A 15,035-nucleotide genomic window follows, 5' to 3' on the forward strand; every position below is an offset into this window, starting at 1 on the left:
TCTGATTGTGCATATTTATTTACAGTTTTAAAAAAACAAAAAACACATGGAGACAGGCAACGTGTAAACGTTACGTTACACAAAGTCTATGCAACATCATTAGTGGTTATGGCTTTGATAGAGAAAAATATTAATGCCAAAATATCGAAGATGGCGCAAACACATGTTATATCTGTGCTTCTCTATACACCGAGTCGTTCATCGCCCTTTTAGGACTTTATTACATAACTGTAGAAATTGTCAGGATCAAAAATACCAGTGTTACAAAATACTGTTCAACAAGTGTGTGTTATGCACAAGAGAATATCAATTTCCTTTCATATAAAAATGTAAGCATGTTAAAATAAGCTCCTCTGTATGTAGAAAAACACAAGTGGTTGCCTAATAGACAGTTTATACAGGTTTTGCACCAACTAATAATGACCGGATCAGTGGTACGGCCCGTTCTGCTGTCTCTCAGACCAAAAGCCACTCCTCATATCCGCCAAGCGTTGGGTCTCCAAGCCTACAAACCAGCTACAGTCCATGGAGCTAGGGAATAACTAAACCTCGTTCTTCAACCAGGTTCATCATCGCTTAACCACTTCAGAGGTGACGCGACATAAACAGTGACAGTATTTCTTCAGGTGTCAGTCAATGATTCTGTGCTAAAAATAATAATAAAAATAAATAATAAACCACCCCGGATAGAACAGTATCTTTGGTCGTCTCGCTCCTCATCACATCTCAAGGCACATGATAGAAGAACGCTTCAACGTCGTCGATTTTCATATTTCACGCACTTCTAGTCAGATACTTAAATATGATCAGAATCAGTGGGTCTGATATAAAGACGTGAGAGTAGTAATGAAAAAGCAAAGAGATCGGATTCGCGTGTTAGACCGAATACAGCAGTACAGCAGACTCAGCAGTACATCATTATAAATATTTCTATACTAACCTAACCTCCAGAGGGCGCCCTTTCACAAACACATCATCTGCCTAGGATAAACCCCGGTCTCTTGAGAACCGATTATCCTGAACATTTTAGTGCTCCAACACAACCACTTCACTTTAAAAGGGCTGTTAATTAGATCATTATTTGTTCATTATTATACTAGATCAGTCGTGTTCATTATTAATAATCATTTAGAGCTGAAACTGTTCAGGGTAGAGGATGGGAATCTGTGCACTAGGCAATGACTGCTGTTGCTCTGAATGTATTCATTATTATTATGATAAAAAAAAATACTCAGGGATCATAATCAATCTGGAAATAAAAGCTACATCATTTTTCTCATATAAGACTTTGGACCAACATCATATTCTTAAGGTTTCTCCTGCTGATGCTTTATAAAAAGGCATTAATGCTGGGCAGCACCTCCTCCTTCAGAAAATCAGACGATTTACTCATCATCAATTTCTTAAAACACATGTCCTGTGTGTGTTCTGTTAGTGTCGTTCACTCTGGGGGAAATCATGTGATGGATTAAATCATGATCAGCTTCATCAAACCCACGTCCCTTCATTCCAGGCTTGGTACAAGTTATATTTTTTATCACTCAAGGACCGGTTTCTGAGCTTTCAGATGTACAACAGAGGGAACCAGAAATCCTAAATCCATGCTTAAACCATATTTAAAACAAAGCTAGCTCACACTGCATTAAACAATTTTCAAGCTTTGTCTCGCTAGACTCATTCTGTATGCTCATTACATGGTTAATTCGGATCATCAAGAGGAAAAAAAACGTCCAGGCAGTCGTGTTTAAAAACAAGAATCCAAGATGTCGGTCTCACATAGTGAGAGACAAAAACAAAAAGTCATCAATATTAAGAATGAGCACATTCCCAACAGCTCTCTTCACGTACAGTGCAGAGAACGTCATCGGGCCGGGTTCTACCTCTTCTGGGCTCCGGCAATGCCAGCATTGCACCACAGCTCGACCCTCCTCTCACCTCAGATCTGTAGGAGAAACTGCACCTGCAAAATAATTGAGCTCACAGCTTAGTTCTGGTGTTAAACCCCCCAAAAACTGTGATTGGCTCAGTCGCCTCGCCCTCGTTTCTGTAGTCGAGTGTGTGTTAGGGGTCAGGGCGTGGCCGGTTTGTGCAGGATGCCCTGCAGGTCATCTGGAAGCGAGAGGATAATAGAGTCAATGTGGGCCTGAAGTTTGGCCAGCGTCCCTGCTCTTACCGGCAGCTGCTCTCGCTCAGCCTGTGTCTGGGAAACAGAGGGAACATCATGAAGAACATTACACAAAGTAACTGACGTGTAAAATGCAACCAGATAAAAATAAATAAATACATAAAAACCAACCAGTTTATCTTTCAGCTTGAGAACAAGATCGACCGTCTCCACTTCGGTGTGTTTTTGAACCCGCAGCTGTAGATCCTTAAACAAAGACGTCCACAAGTTCAGCGATAATTATTCATGAATATTTCAGCAAAGCGTGTTCACTGTGATCGGTTCTAACCTCTTCACAAAGCGCCTCGAGATGCAGGGCCTCCAGCTTCTGCATCATCTCTTTCCTGCGGTTTCTGAACCAGCCGTCAAAATTGGGCGACTTGAGGAACTGCCTGTTACGGAGAAACATTATTCAGAACAAAAAGGAATGCTTTGTGTTAACACACGTCCCTTACTTTAGACAAGCACTAAGAGTTCCACTTCAAAACGTTTTAAGGAACAAAAAGTTTGTACTACCAAACTGAAACCATCAACAATGCTTCATCGCAGCACTCCGAGGACGTGAGCGCTGATTTATGGGAATGATAACGGTCTTTAAAATGCACTTCTTTTTAATGGCGGTTGTGTAATTGACTCAAATCGTCATAGCAACAAAATGACCAGTGGATGCAGGTCAGTGGAAAAGCGCTAGCAGAGAGACACTCTCATCTGTGTGTACTCGTAACTAGTGCTGTACCTGTAAAGACCAATCCAGTCTCCTTTGAGGCGAGACGTGAGCTGAGGACCGGCCTTCTCCAGAGTCTTCATGAACTCGTCCTGTACAAACGGCTTGAGCTGAGGAGGACTCTGAGGAAGAGAAGAAAGTGAAGAAGTGAAGAAAGATGTCTGTCCGTGAAAGAAATAATGCAGAGTCTTGAATATTCAAGATACAGCTATTTATTTGCTTTGCTAAATATTTCATTTATATTTTAAATGGGAAAAAATCCTGTCTCAGGCTTTTGGACCCCACTGTATGTAATGCAACACAAGTAAAAGGAGTGCTAAGAAAAAAATCAGTCTTACTTTCCAGGCAGAGATGCTTTTCTGTAAAGGCATGAGACTGGCCACATAGCGCTCCTGCAACATCAAGCACATATTCTCAGATTAGTAAGGAATGTATTTTTCAATCCTAAGAGTTTAACAGGAACTGCAGATATGTGAAATAATCTGACTTTTATATTTATATTGTTTCTTATGATGAGGAAATTTTCACCCAGCCTTTTAACGACCAAGTGAGATCATCACCATCACGAATCATATCTACATGACCCATCACCTCTCTCACACATCCGACAGATCCCTGGCATCCTTCCTACACATAACGGTTACTGAATAAATCTACTCTTAGCCAGCAAAACCACACCACTGATCCCATGGGACATGGGGTTTCCACTGGGAAGAACTATTATGAAGATTAAAGATTTCTCAGAATGCTTTCACGTCTTTTTCCCTCAGTAGTGTAGAACCTTGCTCATGTAATGTTAAGAGGTTGGTTGAACAGACAGGTTACAGCAGGTAATGAATCTCACCTGTGTGTGATCAGGGTGAGTTTACTTATGTGTGCTGTGTGTCGGTGAACCAGAGAGACAGAGAGAGAGAGACAGAATGAGAGACAGGGCAAGAGCAAGAAACACAGAGAAAGAGAGAGAGTGATCAAGAGAGAGAGAGAGAGAGAGGAGCAAGTGAGAGACATAAAGAGAGTGTGTGTAAGAGAGAGAGAGAAAGAGCGAGCGAGAGACAGAGTCAGAGCATGAGAGAGAGAGAGCGAGAGACAGAGTGAGACAAGGAGAGATCGAGCAAGAGACAGAACGAGAGACAGAGCGAGAGCAAGAAAGAGAGCGAGAGAGAGAGAGCGAGAGACAGAGTGAGACAAGGAGAGATCGAGCAAGAGACAGAACGAGAGACAGAGCGAGAGCAAGAAAGAGAGCGAGAGAGAGAGAGCGAGAGACAGAGTGAGACAAGGAGAGATCGAGCAAGAGACAGAACGAGAGACAGAGCGAGAGCAAGAAAGAGAGCGAGAGAGAGAGAGAGTGATCAAAAGATAGAGAGAGAGCGATCAAGAGACAGAGAGAGAGGAGCAAGCGAGAGAGATAAAGAGAGTGTGTGTGTGAGAGAGAGAGAGACAGAGCGAGCAAAAGAGAGCGAGACAAGGAGAGAGAGAGCAAGAGACAGAGTGAGAGCAAGAAACAGAGAGAGAGTGATCAAGAGACAGAGAGGAGCAAGCGAGAGACAAAGAGAGTGTGTGTGTGTGAGAGAGAGAGAGAGAGACAGACAGAGAAAGAGCGAGTGAGAGAGACAGAGGGAGTGAGACAAGAAGAGAGAGAGCAAGGGACAGAACGAGAGACAGAGCGAGAGCAAGAAACAGAGAGAGCGCGAGAGAGCGAGCAAGAGAGAGAGAAAGAGAGGAGCAAGCAAAAGACATAAAAAAAGTGTGTGAGAGAGAGAGAGAGACAGAGAAAGAGCGAGCGAGAGACAGAGAGAGAGAGACAGAGAGTGAGAGTGACAGAGTGAGCAAAAGAGAGCAAGAGACAGAACGAGAGACAGAGTGAGAACAAGAAACAGAGAGAGCAAGAGAGAGAGAGAGTGATCAAGAGACAGAGAGAGAGAGAGGAGCAAGCAAGAGACAAAGAGAGTGTGTGTAAGAGAGAGAGAGAGACAGAGTGAGAGAGACAGAGCGAGCAAAAGAGAGCGAGAGAGTGAGACAAGGAGAGAGAGAGCAAGAGACAGAAAGAGAGAGTGATCAAGAGAGAGAGGAGCAAGTGAGAGACAAAGAGTAAGAGAGAGAGACAGAAAGAGCGAGCGAGAGACAGAGAGAGTGAGAGAGACAGAGCGAGCAAAAGAGAGAGAGAGAGAGAAGGAAAGAGAGATCAAGAGACATAACGAGTGACAGAGCGAGAGCAAGAAACAGAGAGAGCGCGAGAGAGACAGAGAGAGAGAGAGAGGAGCAAGCGAGAGACAAAGAGAGTGTGTGTAAGAGAGAGAGAGAGAGACAGAGCGAGCAAAAGAGAGCGAGAGAGTGAGACAAGGAGAGAGAGAGCAAGAGACAGAGAGAGAGACAGAGGGAGAGAGGAGCAAGCGAGAGACAGAAAGAGAGTGTGTGTAAGAGAGAGAGAGAGAGACAGAGTGAGAGACAGAGCGAGCAAAAGAGAGCGAGAGAGTGAGACAAGGAGAGAGAGAGCAAGAGACAGAAACAGAGAGAGCGCGAGAGAGACAGAGAGAGAGGAGCAAGCGAGAGACAGAAAGAGAGTGTGTGTAAGAGAGAGAGAGAGACAGAGCGAGCAAAAGAGAGCGAGAGAGTGAGACAAGGAGAAAGAGAGAGAGAGCAAGAGACAGAAACAGAGAGAGAGAGAGAGTGATCAAGAGACAGAGAGAGCAATCAAGAGACAGAGAGAGAGAGAGAGAGGAGCAAGTGAGAGACAAAGAGAGTAAGAGAGAGAGACAGAGAAAGAGCGAGCGAGAGACAGAGTGAGAGAGACAGAGCGAGCAAAAGAGAGAGAGAGAGAGAGAGAGAGGAGCAAGTGAGAGACAAAGAGAGTAAGAGAGAGCGAGAGACAGAGAGAGAGAGAGAGACAGAGCGAGCAAAAGAGAGAGAGAGAGGAGCAAGTGAGAGACAAAGAGAGTAAGAGAGACAGAGAAAGAGCGAGCGAGAGAGAGTGAGAGAGACAGAGAGAAGGAAAGAGAGATCAAGAGACAGAACGAGTGACAGAACGAGAGCAAGAAACAGAGAGAGCGCGAGAGAGACAGAGAGAGAGAGAGGAGCAAGCGAGAGACAAAGAGAGTGTGTGTAAGAGAGAGAGAGACAGAGCGAGCAAAAGAGAGCGAGAGAGTGAGCCAAGGAGAGAGAGAGAGAGCAAGAGACAGAAACAGAGAGAGAGAGAGAGTGATCAAGAGAAAGAGAGAGCAATCAAGAGACAGAGAGAGAGAGAGAGAGAGAGAGAGAGAGGAGCAAGTGAGACATAAAGAGTGTGAGAGACAGAGCGAGCAAAAGAGAGAGAGAGAGAGAGAGAGAGAGAGAGAGAGAGGAGCAAGTGAGAGACAAAGAGAGTAAGAGAGAGACAGAGAAAGAGCGAGCGAGAGAGAGTGAGAGAGACAGAGCGAGCAAAAGAGAGAGAGAGAGAGAGAGAGAGAGAGAGGAGCAAGTGAGAGACAAAGAGAGTAAGAGAGAGCGAGAGAGAGAGAGAGAGAGAGACAGAGCGAGCAAAAGAGAGAGAGAGAGGAGCAAGTGAGAGACAAAGAGAGTAAGAGAGACAGAGAAAGAGCGAGCGAGAGAGAGTGAGAGACAGAGAGAAGGAAAGAGAGATCAAGAGACAGAACGAGTGACAGAACGAGAGCAAGAAACAGAGAGAGCGCGAGAGAGACAGAGAGAGAGAGAGGAGCAAGCGAGAGACAAAGAGAGTGTGTGTAAGAGAGAGAGAGACAGAGCGAGCAAAAGAGAGCGAGAGAGTGAGCCAAGGAGAGAGAGAGAGAGCAAGAGACAGAAACAGAGAGAGAGAGAGAGTGATCAAGAGACAGAGAGAGCAATCAAGAGACAGAGAGAGAGAGAGAGAGGAGCAAGTGAGACATAAAGAGAGTAAGAGAGAGAGACAGAGAAAGAGCGAGCGAGAGACAGAGAGAGTGAGAGAGAGAGCGAGCAAAAGAGAGAGAGAGAGAGAGAGAGGAGCAAGTGAGACAAAGAGAGTAAGAGAGAGAGACAGAGAAAGAGCGAGTGAGAGACAGAGAGAGTGAGAGAGACAGAGCGAGCAAAAGAGAGAGAGAGAGAGAGAGAGAGGAGCAAGTGAGAGACAAAGAGAGTAAGAGAGAGACACAGAAAGAGCGAGCGAGAGAGAGTGAGAGAGACAGAGCGAGCAAAAGAGAGAGAGAGAGAGAGAGAGAGAGAGAGAGGAGCAAGTGAGAGACAAAGAGAGTAAGAGAGAGACAGAGCGAGCAAAAGAGAGAGAGAGAGGAGCAAGTGAGAGACAAAGAGAGTAAGAGAGACAGAGAAAGAGCGAGCGAGAGAGAGTGAGAGAGACAGAGAGAAGGAAAGAGAGATCAAGAGACAGAACGAGTGACAGAACGAGAGCAAGAAACAGAGAGAGCGCGAGAGAGACAGAGAGAGAGAGAGGAGCAAGCGAGAGACATAAAGAGAGTGTGTGTAAGAGAGAGAGAGACAGAGCGAGCAAAAGAGAGCGAGAGAGTGAGCCAAGGAGAGAGAGAGAGAGCAAGAGACAGAAACAGAGAGAGAGAGAGAGTGATCAAGAGACAGAGAGAGCAATCAAGAGACAGAGAGAGAGAGAGAGAGGAGCAAGTGAGACATAAAGAGAGTAAGAGAGAGAGACAGAGAAAGAGCGAGCGAGAGACAGAGAGTGAGAGAGAGAGCGAGCAAAAGAGAGAGAGAGAGAGAGAGAGAGGAGCAAGTGAGACAAAGAGAGTAAGAGAGAGAGACAGAGAGAGTGAGAGAGACAGAGCGAGCAAAAGAGAGAGAGAGAGAGAGAGAGAGGAGCAAGTGAGAGACAAAGAGTAAGAGAGAGACACAGAAAGAGCGAGCGAGAGAGAGTGAGAGAGACAGAGCGAGCAAAAGAGAGAGAGAGAGAAGGAAAGAGAGATCAAGAGACAGAATGAGTGACAGAACGAGAGCAAGAAACAGAGAGAGCGCGAGAGAGACAGAGAGAGAGAGAGGAGCAAGCGAGAGACATAAAGAGAGTGTGTGTAAGAGAGAGAGAGACAGAGCAAGCAAAAGAGAGCGAGAGAGTGAGACAAGGAGAGAGAGAGAGAGGAGCAAGTGAGAGACATAAAGAGAGTAAGAGAGAGAGACAGAGAAAGAGCGAGCGAGAGACAGAGCGAGCAAAAGAGAGAGAGAGAGAGAGAAGGAAAGAGAGATCAAGAGACAGAACGAGTGACAGAACGAGAGCAAGAAACAGAGAGAGCGCGAGAGAGACAGAGAGAGAGAGGAGCAAGCGAGAGACATAAAGAGAGTGTGTGTAAGAGAGAGAGAGAGAGTGAGAGAGACAGAGCGAGCAAAAGAGAGCGAGAGAGTGAGACAAGGAGAGAGAGAGCAAGAGACAGAGCGAGAGCAAGAAACAGAGAGAGAGAAAGAGCGAGCGAGAGACAGAGAGAGAGCAAGAGAGTGGGAGCGAGAGAGACAGAGTGAGTAAAAGAGAGAGAGACAGAGAAAGAGCGAGCGAGAGACAGAGAGAGAGACAGAGAAAGAGCGAGCGAGAGACAGAGAGAGTAAAAGAGAGAGAGAGAGAGACAGACAGAGAGAGCGGGGGTGGGGTGTGGGGGGACAGAGAGAGAGAGTGAGAGAGGAGAAACAGAGCTGATAGATGATCCACACAAGCTTTAAAAGCGTTGATGAACCTGAGTTAAGGGATGGACTCTCACCAATGGAATGATGAAGCTCTGGGTTAATTCCAAGAAGTATCGCCGTAAAATGGCATTCTGGGCCTCGGATGGACGTTTCTGCTGAACTCCCTGAGAATCATTTGAAGACAGGAGAGACATGGAGTGATATTTGAGCATGTAGGAGAACATAAAAACAAGATTCCAGTTTGTGATGGTGTCTGCTAACCTTCTGGAGCTGCTTAATGATGTCTTCATCTTTGTTCAGAAAAGGCTTGTACGCAGTGTACACACCTGTTCATATACAAAGAGACCTTTATTTCATGACTAGTGCTCTGACGAGGGGTTTCGTCTTTGACTGAGGAAATGTGGTTCATATATTCACCTGGTTTGGAGTCCAGAGTTTTCAGATTCTTTAATTTCTTCACCTTCATCTGTTTGGCCATTTCTAAATGAGAGAAATTCGAGAGTACAGGGATTACTGATACTGCCAAGTAAAAACACCTTCCCTACTCTATAGGATTACTGAGATACACTGATCAGGCATAACTTTATGACCACCTGCCTAATATTGTGTTGGTCCCCCTTTTGCTGACCCGTCATGCAGTGTATATTCTGACCCCTTTCTATCAGAACCAGCATGAACTTCTTCAGCAATCTGAGCAACAGTAGGTCGTCTGTTGGATCGGATCAGCCTTCGCTCCCCACGTGCATCAATGAGCCTTGACCGCCCATGACCCTGTCGCCGGTTCACCAGTGGACCACTTTTGATAGATACTGACCAACTGGTAGGCAGTGCTATTTTCTTTCTGTGTTTATCGTTTCAAATCCTCTGGCCTGGTCTGTGCCTCAGGGGTCAGTTTAGTAGCTCATGTACAATTAAAACCCGGAATACACAGCGTGTTTGAATTAACTTCCTGCCTTCGAGGTCGAATTGTTTTCTCGGTGCGAGTTCATCTGGAAGCAGACCAAGACCACCTTCGCTCAGACGCTCCGAGTTCGGTTAGATTCATCAGCGCTGGAATGTCATTGTTGTGTGCTCAAGGTGGAAAATGTTTACCTCAAACACACAAACATGCGTAAAAGCATGTTTAAGTATCAGCCACTGGCTCTGAGTCAGGAGTACTGAATAATCAGATAGAGTATCGGGTGTTTAAGCTGAATGAATTCGATACACGTGATGTCGACGGACTCTACTCGCACTGCACACTGTTGAATTTAATGCGCAATTTAACACGACAGAGTCGGTCTGGATAATGCGAGGACGTCAGGATCAGAGCTCTGCAGCTACTCACGGCTCTGACGTCTGTTATGCATCAAAAGTAAGATTAGTGAAATTACTGAAAATATTCTGAACACGGCTTACCCGTTTGCTTCATGTCTCCTATGCGGATGATGTGAGGCCAGTGCTGAAGTGTTTTGGCGAAGAAAGGGTTCGTCACGCCCAGAATGACAGACGGCCTGGAGAGAGGAAAAGCAACCCAACAAAACACACTAATATAAAATGTGTCTCTAGAGTTAAACAAAAGATTTGCTTAAGATGGCAAGTTAAAAAAAAAAAAAAAAAGGCTATAATAAAAATGACTAAATTTTAGGCATCACATCTACATAGCCTTTATCTAAAACCTCACAATGGTCACTGAAATAACTTCTGACTAAATAAAATCTGACTAATGAAAATCCCCCAAAACGAAGATCACATACTGATGGACAGGAACGCCAGGCTGTATTCAGTAGAGAACGGTTACACTGACTCACTTAACTCTAATATCGGTCACAAGGCCTCGCTATCACAGTGACAAAGTCTCGGTGTTAGCGGAGCACTGTTCCAGGCGAAATGAATCAATGTTTGAGCTTCGTCAATATCACCAGATAAAAGTAATCAAGTCTCCAAAATAAATACGGAGCGTCATGGCCTAATCCGTCTCTGCAGATAAAATATGACGTATGACAAAGGTGTGAGGAAGGGAGCTTACGGAGCCTGGGTTCGAGTCGTGTACTCCTTGAACTCGCTGTCGTGGATGGTGAAGTAGGGCCGGAAGTCACTGCAGTACCGTAACGGGGCAATACAGCTGTTTACAAAAAAAAACAAAAAAAAAAACAATCAGGCATAACATTATGACCCCTGAATAAGACTGATGATCTCCTCATCATGGCCCCTGTTAGTGGGTGGGATATATCAGGCAGCAAGTGAACATTTTGTCCTCAAAGTTGATGTGTTAGAAGTAGGAAAAATGGACAAGCGTAAGGATTTGAGCGAGTCTGACGAAGGGAACAAATGGCTAGACCACTGGATCAGAGCATCTATAAAAACTGCAGCTCTTGTGGGTCTGCAGTGGTCACTATCTATCAAAAGTGTCCTTTGAGTCCTGTAAGTCCTTCAAGAAGGCCTTACCTCACAACTTACAGGACTTAAAGGATCTGCTGCTAACATCTTGGTGTCAGATACCACAGCAATCTAGTGGAGTCCATGCCTTGACGCGTCAGGACTGTTTTGGCAGGGACCGACACAATATTAGGCAGGTGGTCATAATGTTATGCCTGATCGGTGTATACACACATTGTATAGAACGTATTCTCGATTATAAATGTTAACTGTGTAAAAGCTCGCACGTTTCTTATACGCCTACTGCCCATCAGACTCCATTAAATATGTATCCATGTATTATTAATTGACCGGCATTGATCGCATCTTTGCTGATTTAACTCACCTGACTAACGCCAGCACCGTGTCTGATGACTCCGCCGGCGAGGGCGCCATCACGACGAGCGCTTCCCCGAGCAGCACGAGCTCCCACAACATCTGGATGTGAAAGAACACGGGGTAGAAACACCTGCAGCACAAACAGAGGAATATTCGAGTTATCAAATGCATTCCTTATAGCCATGAAAGCAAATGACACGCAGCAGAAAGCCTTGCTGTTTCTGGTCTTTAACGCTTTCTAACTAAACTCAGTTTGCAGGATGATATGGGAGAAATGTGTCACAATGTTTAGGCTAATCATCTCTCTCTTTCACACACACACACACACACACACACACAAAGCCTGTGTATTATGATATCAACTACCTAATAGATGCTGACCAAACACTTTATACTTGGTTCCTGCTATTAGAGGATGGAAATCTTTTCTTTTCGGATCAAGGAAACAAGGTATGTATATAAATATCGTTGCTATTTTCACCATGTTTGTCCTGATTGTGCTTGGGTTTTTATTTTCAGGACTCAATGCGGCAGAAAGGGAACAGATGGAAGTCAGCCTTGGAGAAGACAGACCACCTGAGGGCCTGTGCCCTTCTGCCTTCGCATCTGTCTCTCCATCACGGCGGTCATTTACAAAGACGATTCGCACCATGGTCCATTTTATTTTCCAATGGAAGAGAAATGCACTGGATTACAAGGGGGATCTTCCTGAAACCTGGGTTGTGTTATGCAACGGTCATTCTGATGATTTACAGTCAGTGTAGGATGGCCCTCGTGCAGATTTTTTTTTTTTTTTTTTTAAGAGATGACAGCTGGCACATATTTTAAGTGTCTAAGGAGGACAGGACAGACTAAATCCTCTCCTGCTGACCAAGCTTCAGGCCAGTCAGAGTGCATTAAGTGTGATGCTAGTTCAGTCATCTACAGCATGTAATTACAGGATGTATATAAAGCAAAATGGTGGACAGGTTTCAGTGTTTGAACGCAGCCAGGGGAAGTTCCTGGGGAATTTTCCACCACCTGGGAGCCGGTCCTGAGAAGAAACTCGATGCAGGTCTTCCTTGCATTATGAGAGATGGTGGGTGGGGTCAACCCACGCTACAGCCTCAAGGGGAACCTTCAGAATGAACATCTTTGCTGTATTAACCGCTCTTTAGTGAGGCTTTAACTGGACTTGTTCAGTCGAGGACAATCTGACCGACATGCAGCAGAATTTAAAACACCATGAGCATGTGGAGCAGGAGTAAAACTGGGCTGCAGCTGTTAAACCAACTGTCCAGACCTCTGTGTTTTGTTTTAATTTCATTCTCTCCTAGTAACAGGACATCACGCTTTCCTGACTTGTCTAATAGGAAGGTTCAAATAATGGATGCACAGAAAAGTGTATAACGCCTCGTGATCTTAAGGAGTTTTACTGATGCTGAAGTCTAATTTCCTTTAAAACAGCTAATAAAAAGCAGAAAGCAGTCTAATAACTAACACAGACAACAAGTCAACAACTCTCTCTCTCGAGCCAGAGGTGTCACAGCAACCAAACACAAGCAGTGTGTAAACACCGCAGTCAAGGAAAGAGCGACGCAGCAGTCTTCCTTCCTGTAACTTCTTCAACAAACACCAGGTGGCAGCCTACGCAACGACGCGACACAGCAGCACTTCCATAACAAAAATACAATCTAATACACACAATGTGTAATTAATACATCCCAAATCATGTGTCAAGAGTACATATGCATGAAAAATATAGGCTGTACCTGAAGAGATCCACTTCATGGATGGTAGGAAGTACAACAGACACCAGACTGTCGCTCTGTAACAGGTCACAGTGGGTAATTAATCACACACAGAACTCCGTGAGGGTCTATCATCATGACACGACGTTCATCTTACCGAGTTGGACTGCACGAGCTGCGAGGTGCCTGGCTTGTCATAACATGTCGGTATTCGCAGCTGAGAGAAAAACAAACAACACAATCGTTTTAATGAATTCCTGCACAACAATCAGTCGTCAGAGATTAAACTAAACGTGACCGATGCACTCACCTTCATGACGACGCCCATGATCGGGAGAGATAAGATCTTCCCTGGATATGGTGTTGGCCACCGGTCTATGTCATTGCAAGCTAACGAGCCATGAATAAAGATTGTAAATAATCACAGTGACAGATTATATGCATAATTTCTATTCTAAAGGTAAAGGTAAAAGAAAGCAAGTTTATAATAGCTGACATTTATTTTAATCACTGATGACATTAATACACTATATTGCCAAAAGTTTTGGGACACCCCTCCAAATCATTGAATTCAGGTGTTTTTCAGGGGTTGGGCTCGGCCCCATAGTTCCAGTGAAAGGAACTCTTAATGCTTCAGCTTCATACCAAGACATTTTGGACAATTTCATGCTCTCAACTTTGTGGGAACAGTTTGGGGATGACCCCTTCCTGTTCCAACATGACTGCACACCAGTGCACAAAGCAAGGTCCATAAAGACATGGATGATGAGTTTGGTGTGGAGGAACTTTGCTGTCCTGACCTCAACCTGATAGAACACCTTTGTGATAAAGACTGTAGGCCAAAACTAGGACATGCACATTAATTTAATATGGAGTTGGCCCGCACTTTTTTGGCAATACAGTGCAACAAAGGAAGGCCGAGCATCCTGTTATGGTAAGTGAGATTCGTTCCAACGTGTTGTACTCACCAGCTTCTAAACACGGCTCCTGTTTCTCGAAATATTCCGGGGCGATGAGTTTCAGAAGGGAGTGGAAGAAGGTGACGTAAGGAAGCTTGCTGATGAGAACCAGAGACTGACGATAACAAAACGTACAAAAGAAATATTAACCAACATTCCAGATACTGTGCCCTTAACCCTCCCTGCTCCAGGGGTGCCGTATCATACTCTCTGACCCCTAACTCCCTCAGCTGGGATACGCAAAGAAAAGACATCCATTGTGCTGTAATGTATGTGTGGAGATAATAAAGGCTTCGTGCGCTCGGTTCTTCTTCTCGACAGACTTGCATTCTGCGACTTTAAAAAAGATGAGATTTTGCTCATAAATATGTAAATATTCTAAACCGACAGAGATCCCGGTATCGGTTAACCTGAAATAAACATGTTTACTGCGTTTAAACAGTATCTTTAAAAGAGAGCAAGGACATGACATGAGCACTCAGGGTTTCGAAGGATGCTGTGAGCTGTGAGAATATCGAGCAAATATACTCCTGAGCCTGGAGCACAGATGAGAAGTTACACACAAGCTGCCACATGAAGTGAGAGCACTTTGATTCTGCGAGAACGGAGACTCCAGCTATTTTTATTACCACACCACGCTCGATACCAAAAGATTCTGTATTAAAATATTACGTCTAAACAAATCAAAAATCCTCTATTCCCTGTGCTCCACTGAGCTTACGGGTTACATAACGTCCACTTGCACGGCCTCAGAGCTCTCGTAGTGTGAACGCTAATTACTATTGGACCAAAAACGAGGAAATTGTACCGTATGACTGAAACGTGAAAACTCAGAGAACCCTCGTGCCTCGGTGTTTCTCTTTTCAGCATGTGAAGGATTTTGATTAGCGGTAGATTACGAGCGCTGCCACCACGGCTCGTCTTAATTAACGTGACTGACGGTGATGAGAAGCAGCGGCGTGGTGCTTGTGTGAGAAGTTAAGACTTGCTCTACACTGAGAATCACACCACTGTAGCTCTTGGCTCCAGGCTGGGGAACTGGATTCCCGAGGGTTTGACGGGCAAAACTGTCAACGAGCCTATTTTAATACGCCGGCTTACTGGGGTTTAAGCTCCTGAAA

At 44.8% G+C, this 15,035-nt stretch overlaps 1 protein-coding gene across 1 annotated transcript in view; it reads right to left on the minus strand.

The window, feature by feature from the left end:
* The window catches only part of dennd6aa (DENN/MADD domain containing 6Aa), a 40,109-nt gene continuing 25,074 nt past the window's right edge, over positions 1–15,035 (minus strand). The window contains exons 6-20 of the mRNA XM_058373613.1: positions 13,924–14,029; positions 13,266–13,345; positions 13,113–13,172; positions 12,977–13,032; positions 11,233–11,355; positions 10,498–10,593; positions 9,888–9,982; positions 8,907–8,969; positions 8,751–8,815; positions 8,564–8,653; positions 3,227–3,280; positions 2,901–3,010; positions 2,454–2,556; positions 2,297–2,371; positions 1–2,200 (exon numbers count right to left, since the gene is read on the minus strand). Coding sequence (XP_058229596.1) covers positions 2,069–2,200; positions 2,297–2,371; positions 2,454–2,556; positions 2,901–3,010; positions 3,227–3,280; positions 8,564–8,653; positions 8,751–8,815; positions 8,907–8,969; positions 9,888–9,982; positions 10,498–10,593; positions 11,233–11,355; positions 12,977–13,032; positions 13,113–13,172; positions 13,266–13,345; positions 13,924–14,029 — 1,308 coding nt within the window. The 3' untranslated portion in view covers positions 1–2,068. The remainder of the gene's footprint in view (positions 2,201–2,296; positions 2,372–2,453; positions 2,557–2,900; positions 3,011–3,226; positions 3,281–8,563; positions 8,654–8,750; positions 8,816–8,906; positions 8,970–9,887; positions 9,983–10,497; positions 10,594–11,232; positions 11,356–12,976; positions 13,033–13,112; positions 13,173–13,265; positions 13,346–13,923; positions 14,030–15,035) is intronic.

The sequence above is a fragment of the Hemibagrus wyckioides genome, linkage group LG21 (assembly GCF_019097595.1).
Source record: "Hemibagrus wyckioides isolate EC202008001 linkage group LG21, SWU_Hwy_1.0, whole genome shotgun sequence".
Lineage (NCBI taxonomy): Eukaryota > Metazoa > Chordata > Actinopteri > Siluriformes > Bagridae > Hemibagrus > Hemibagrus wyckioides.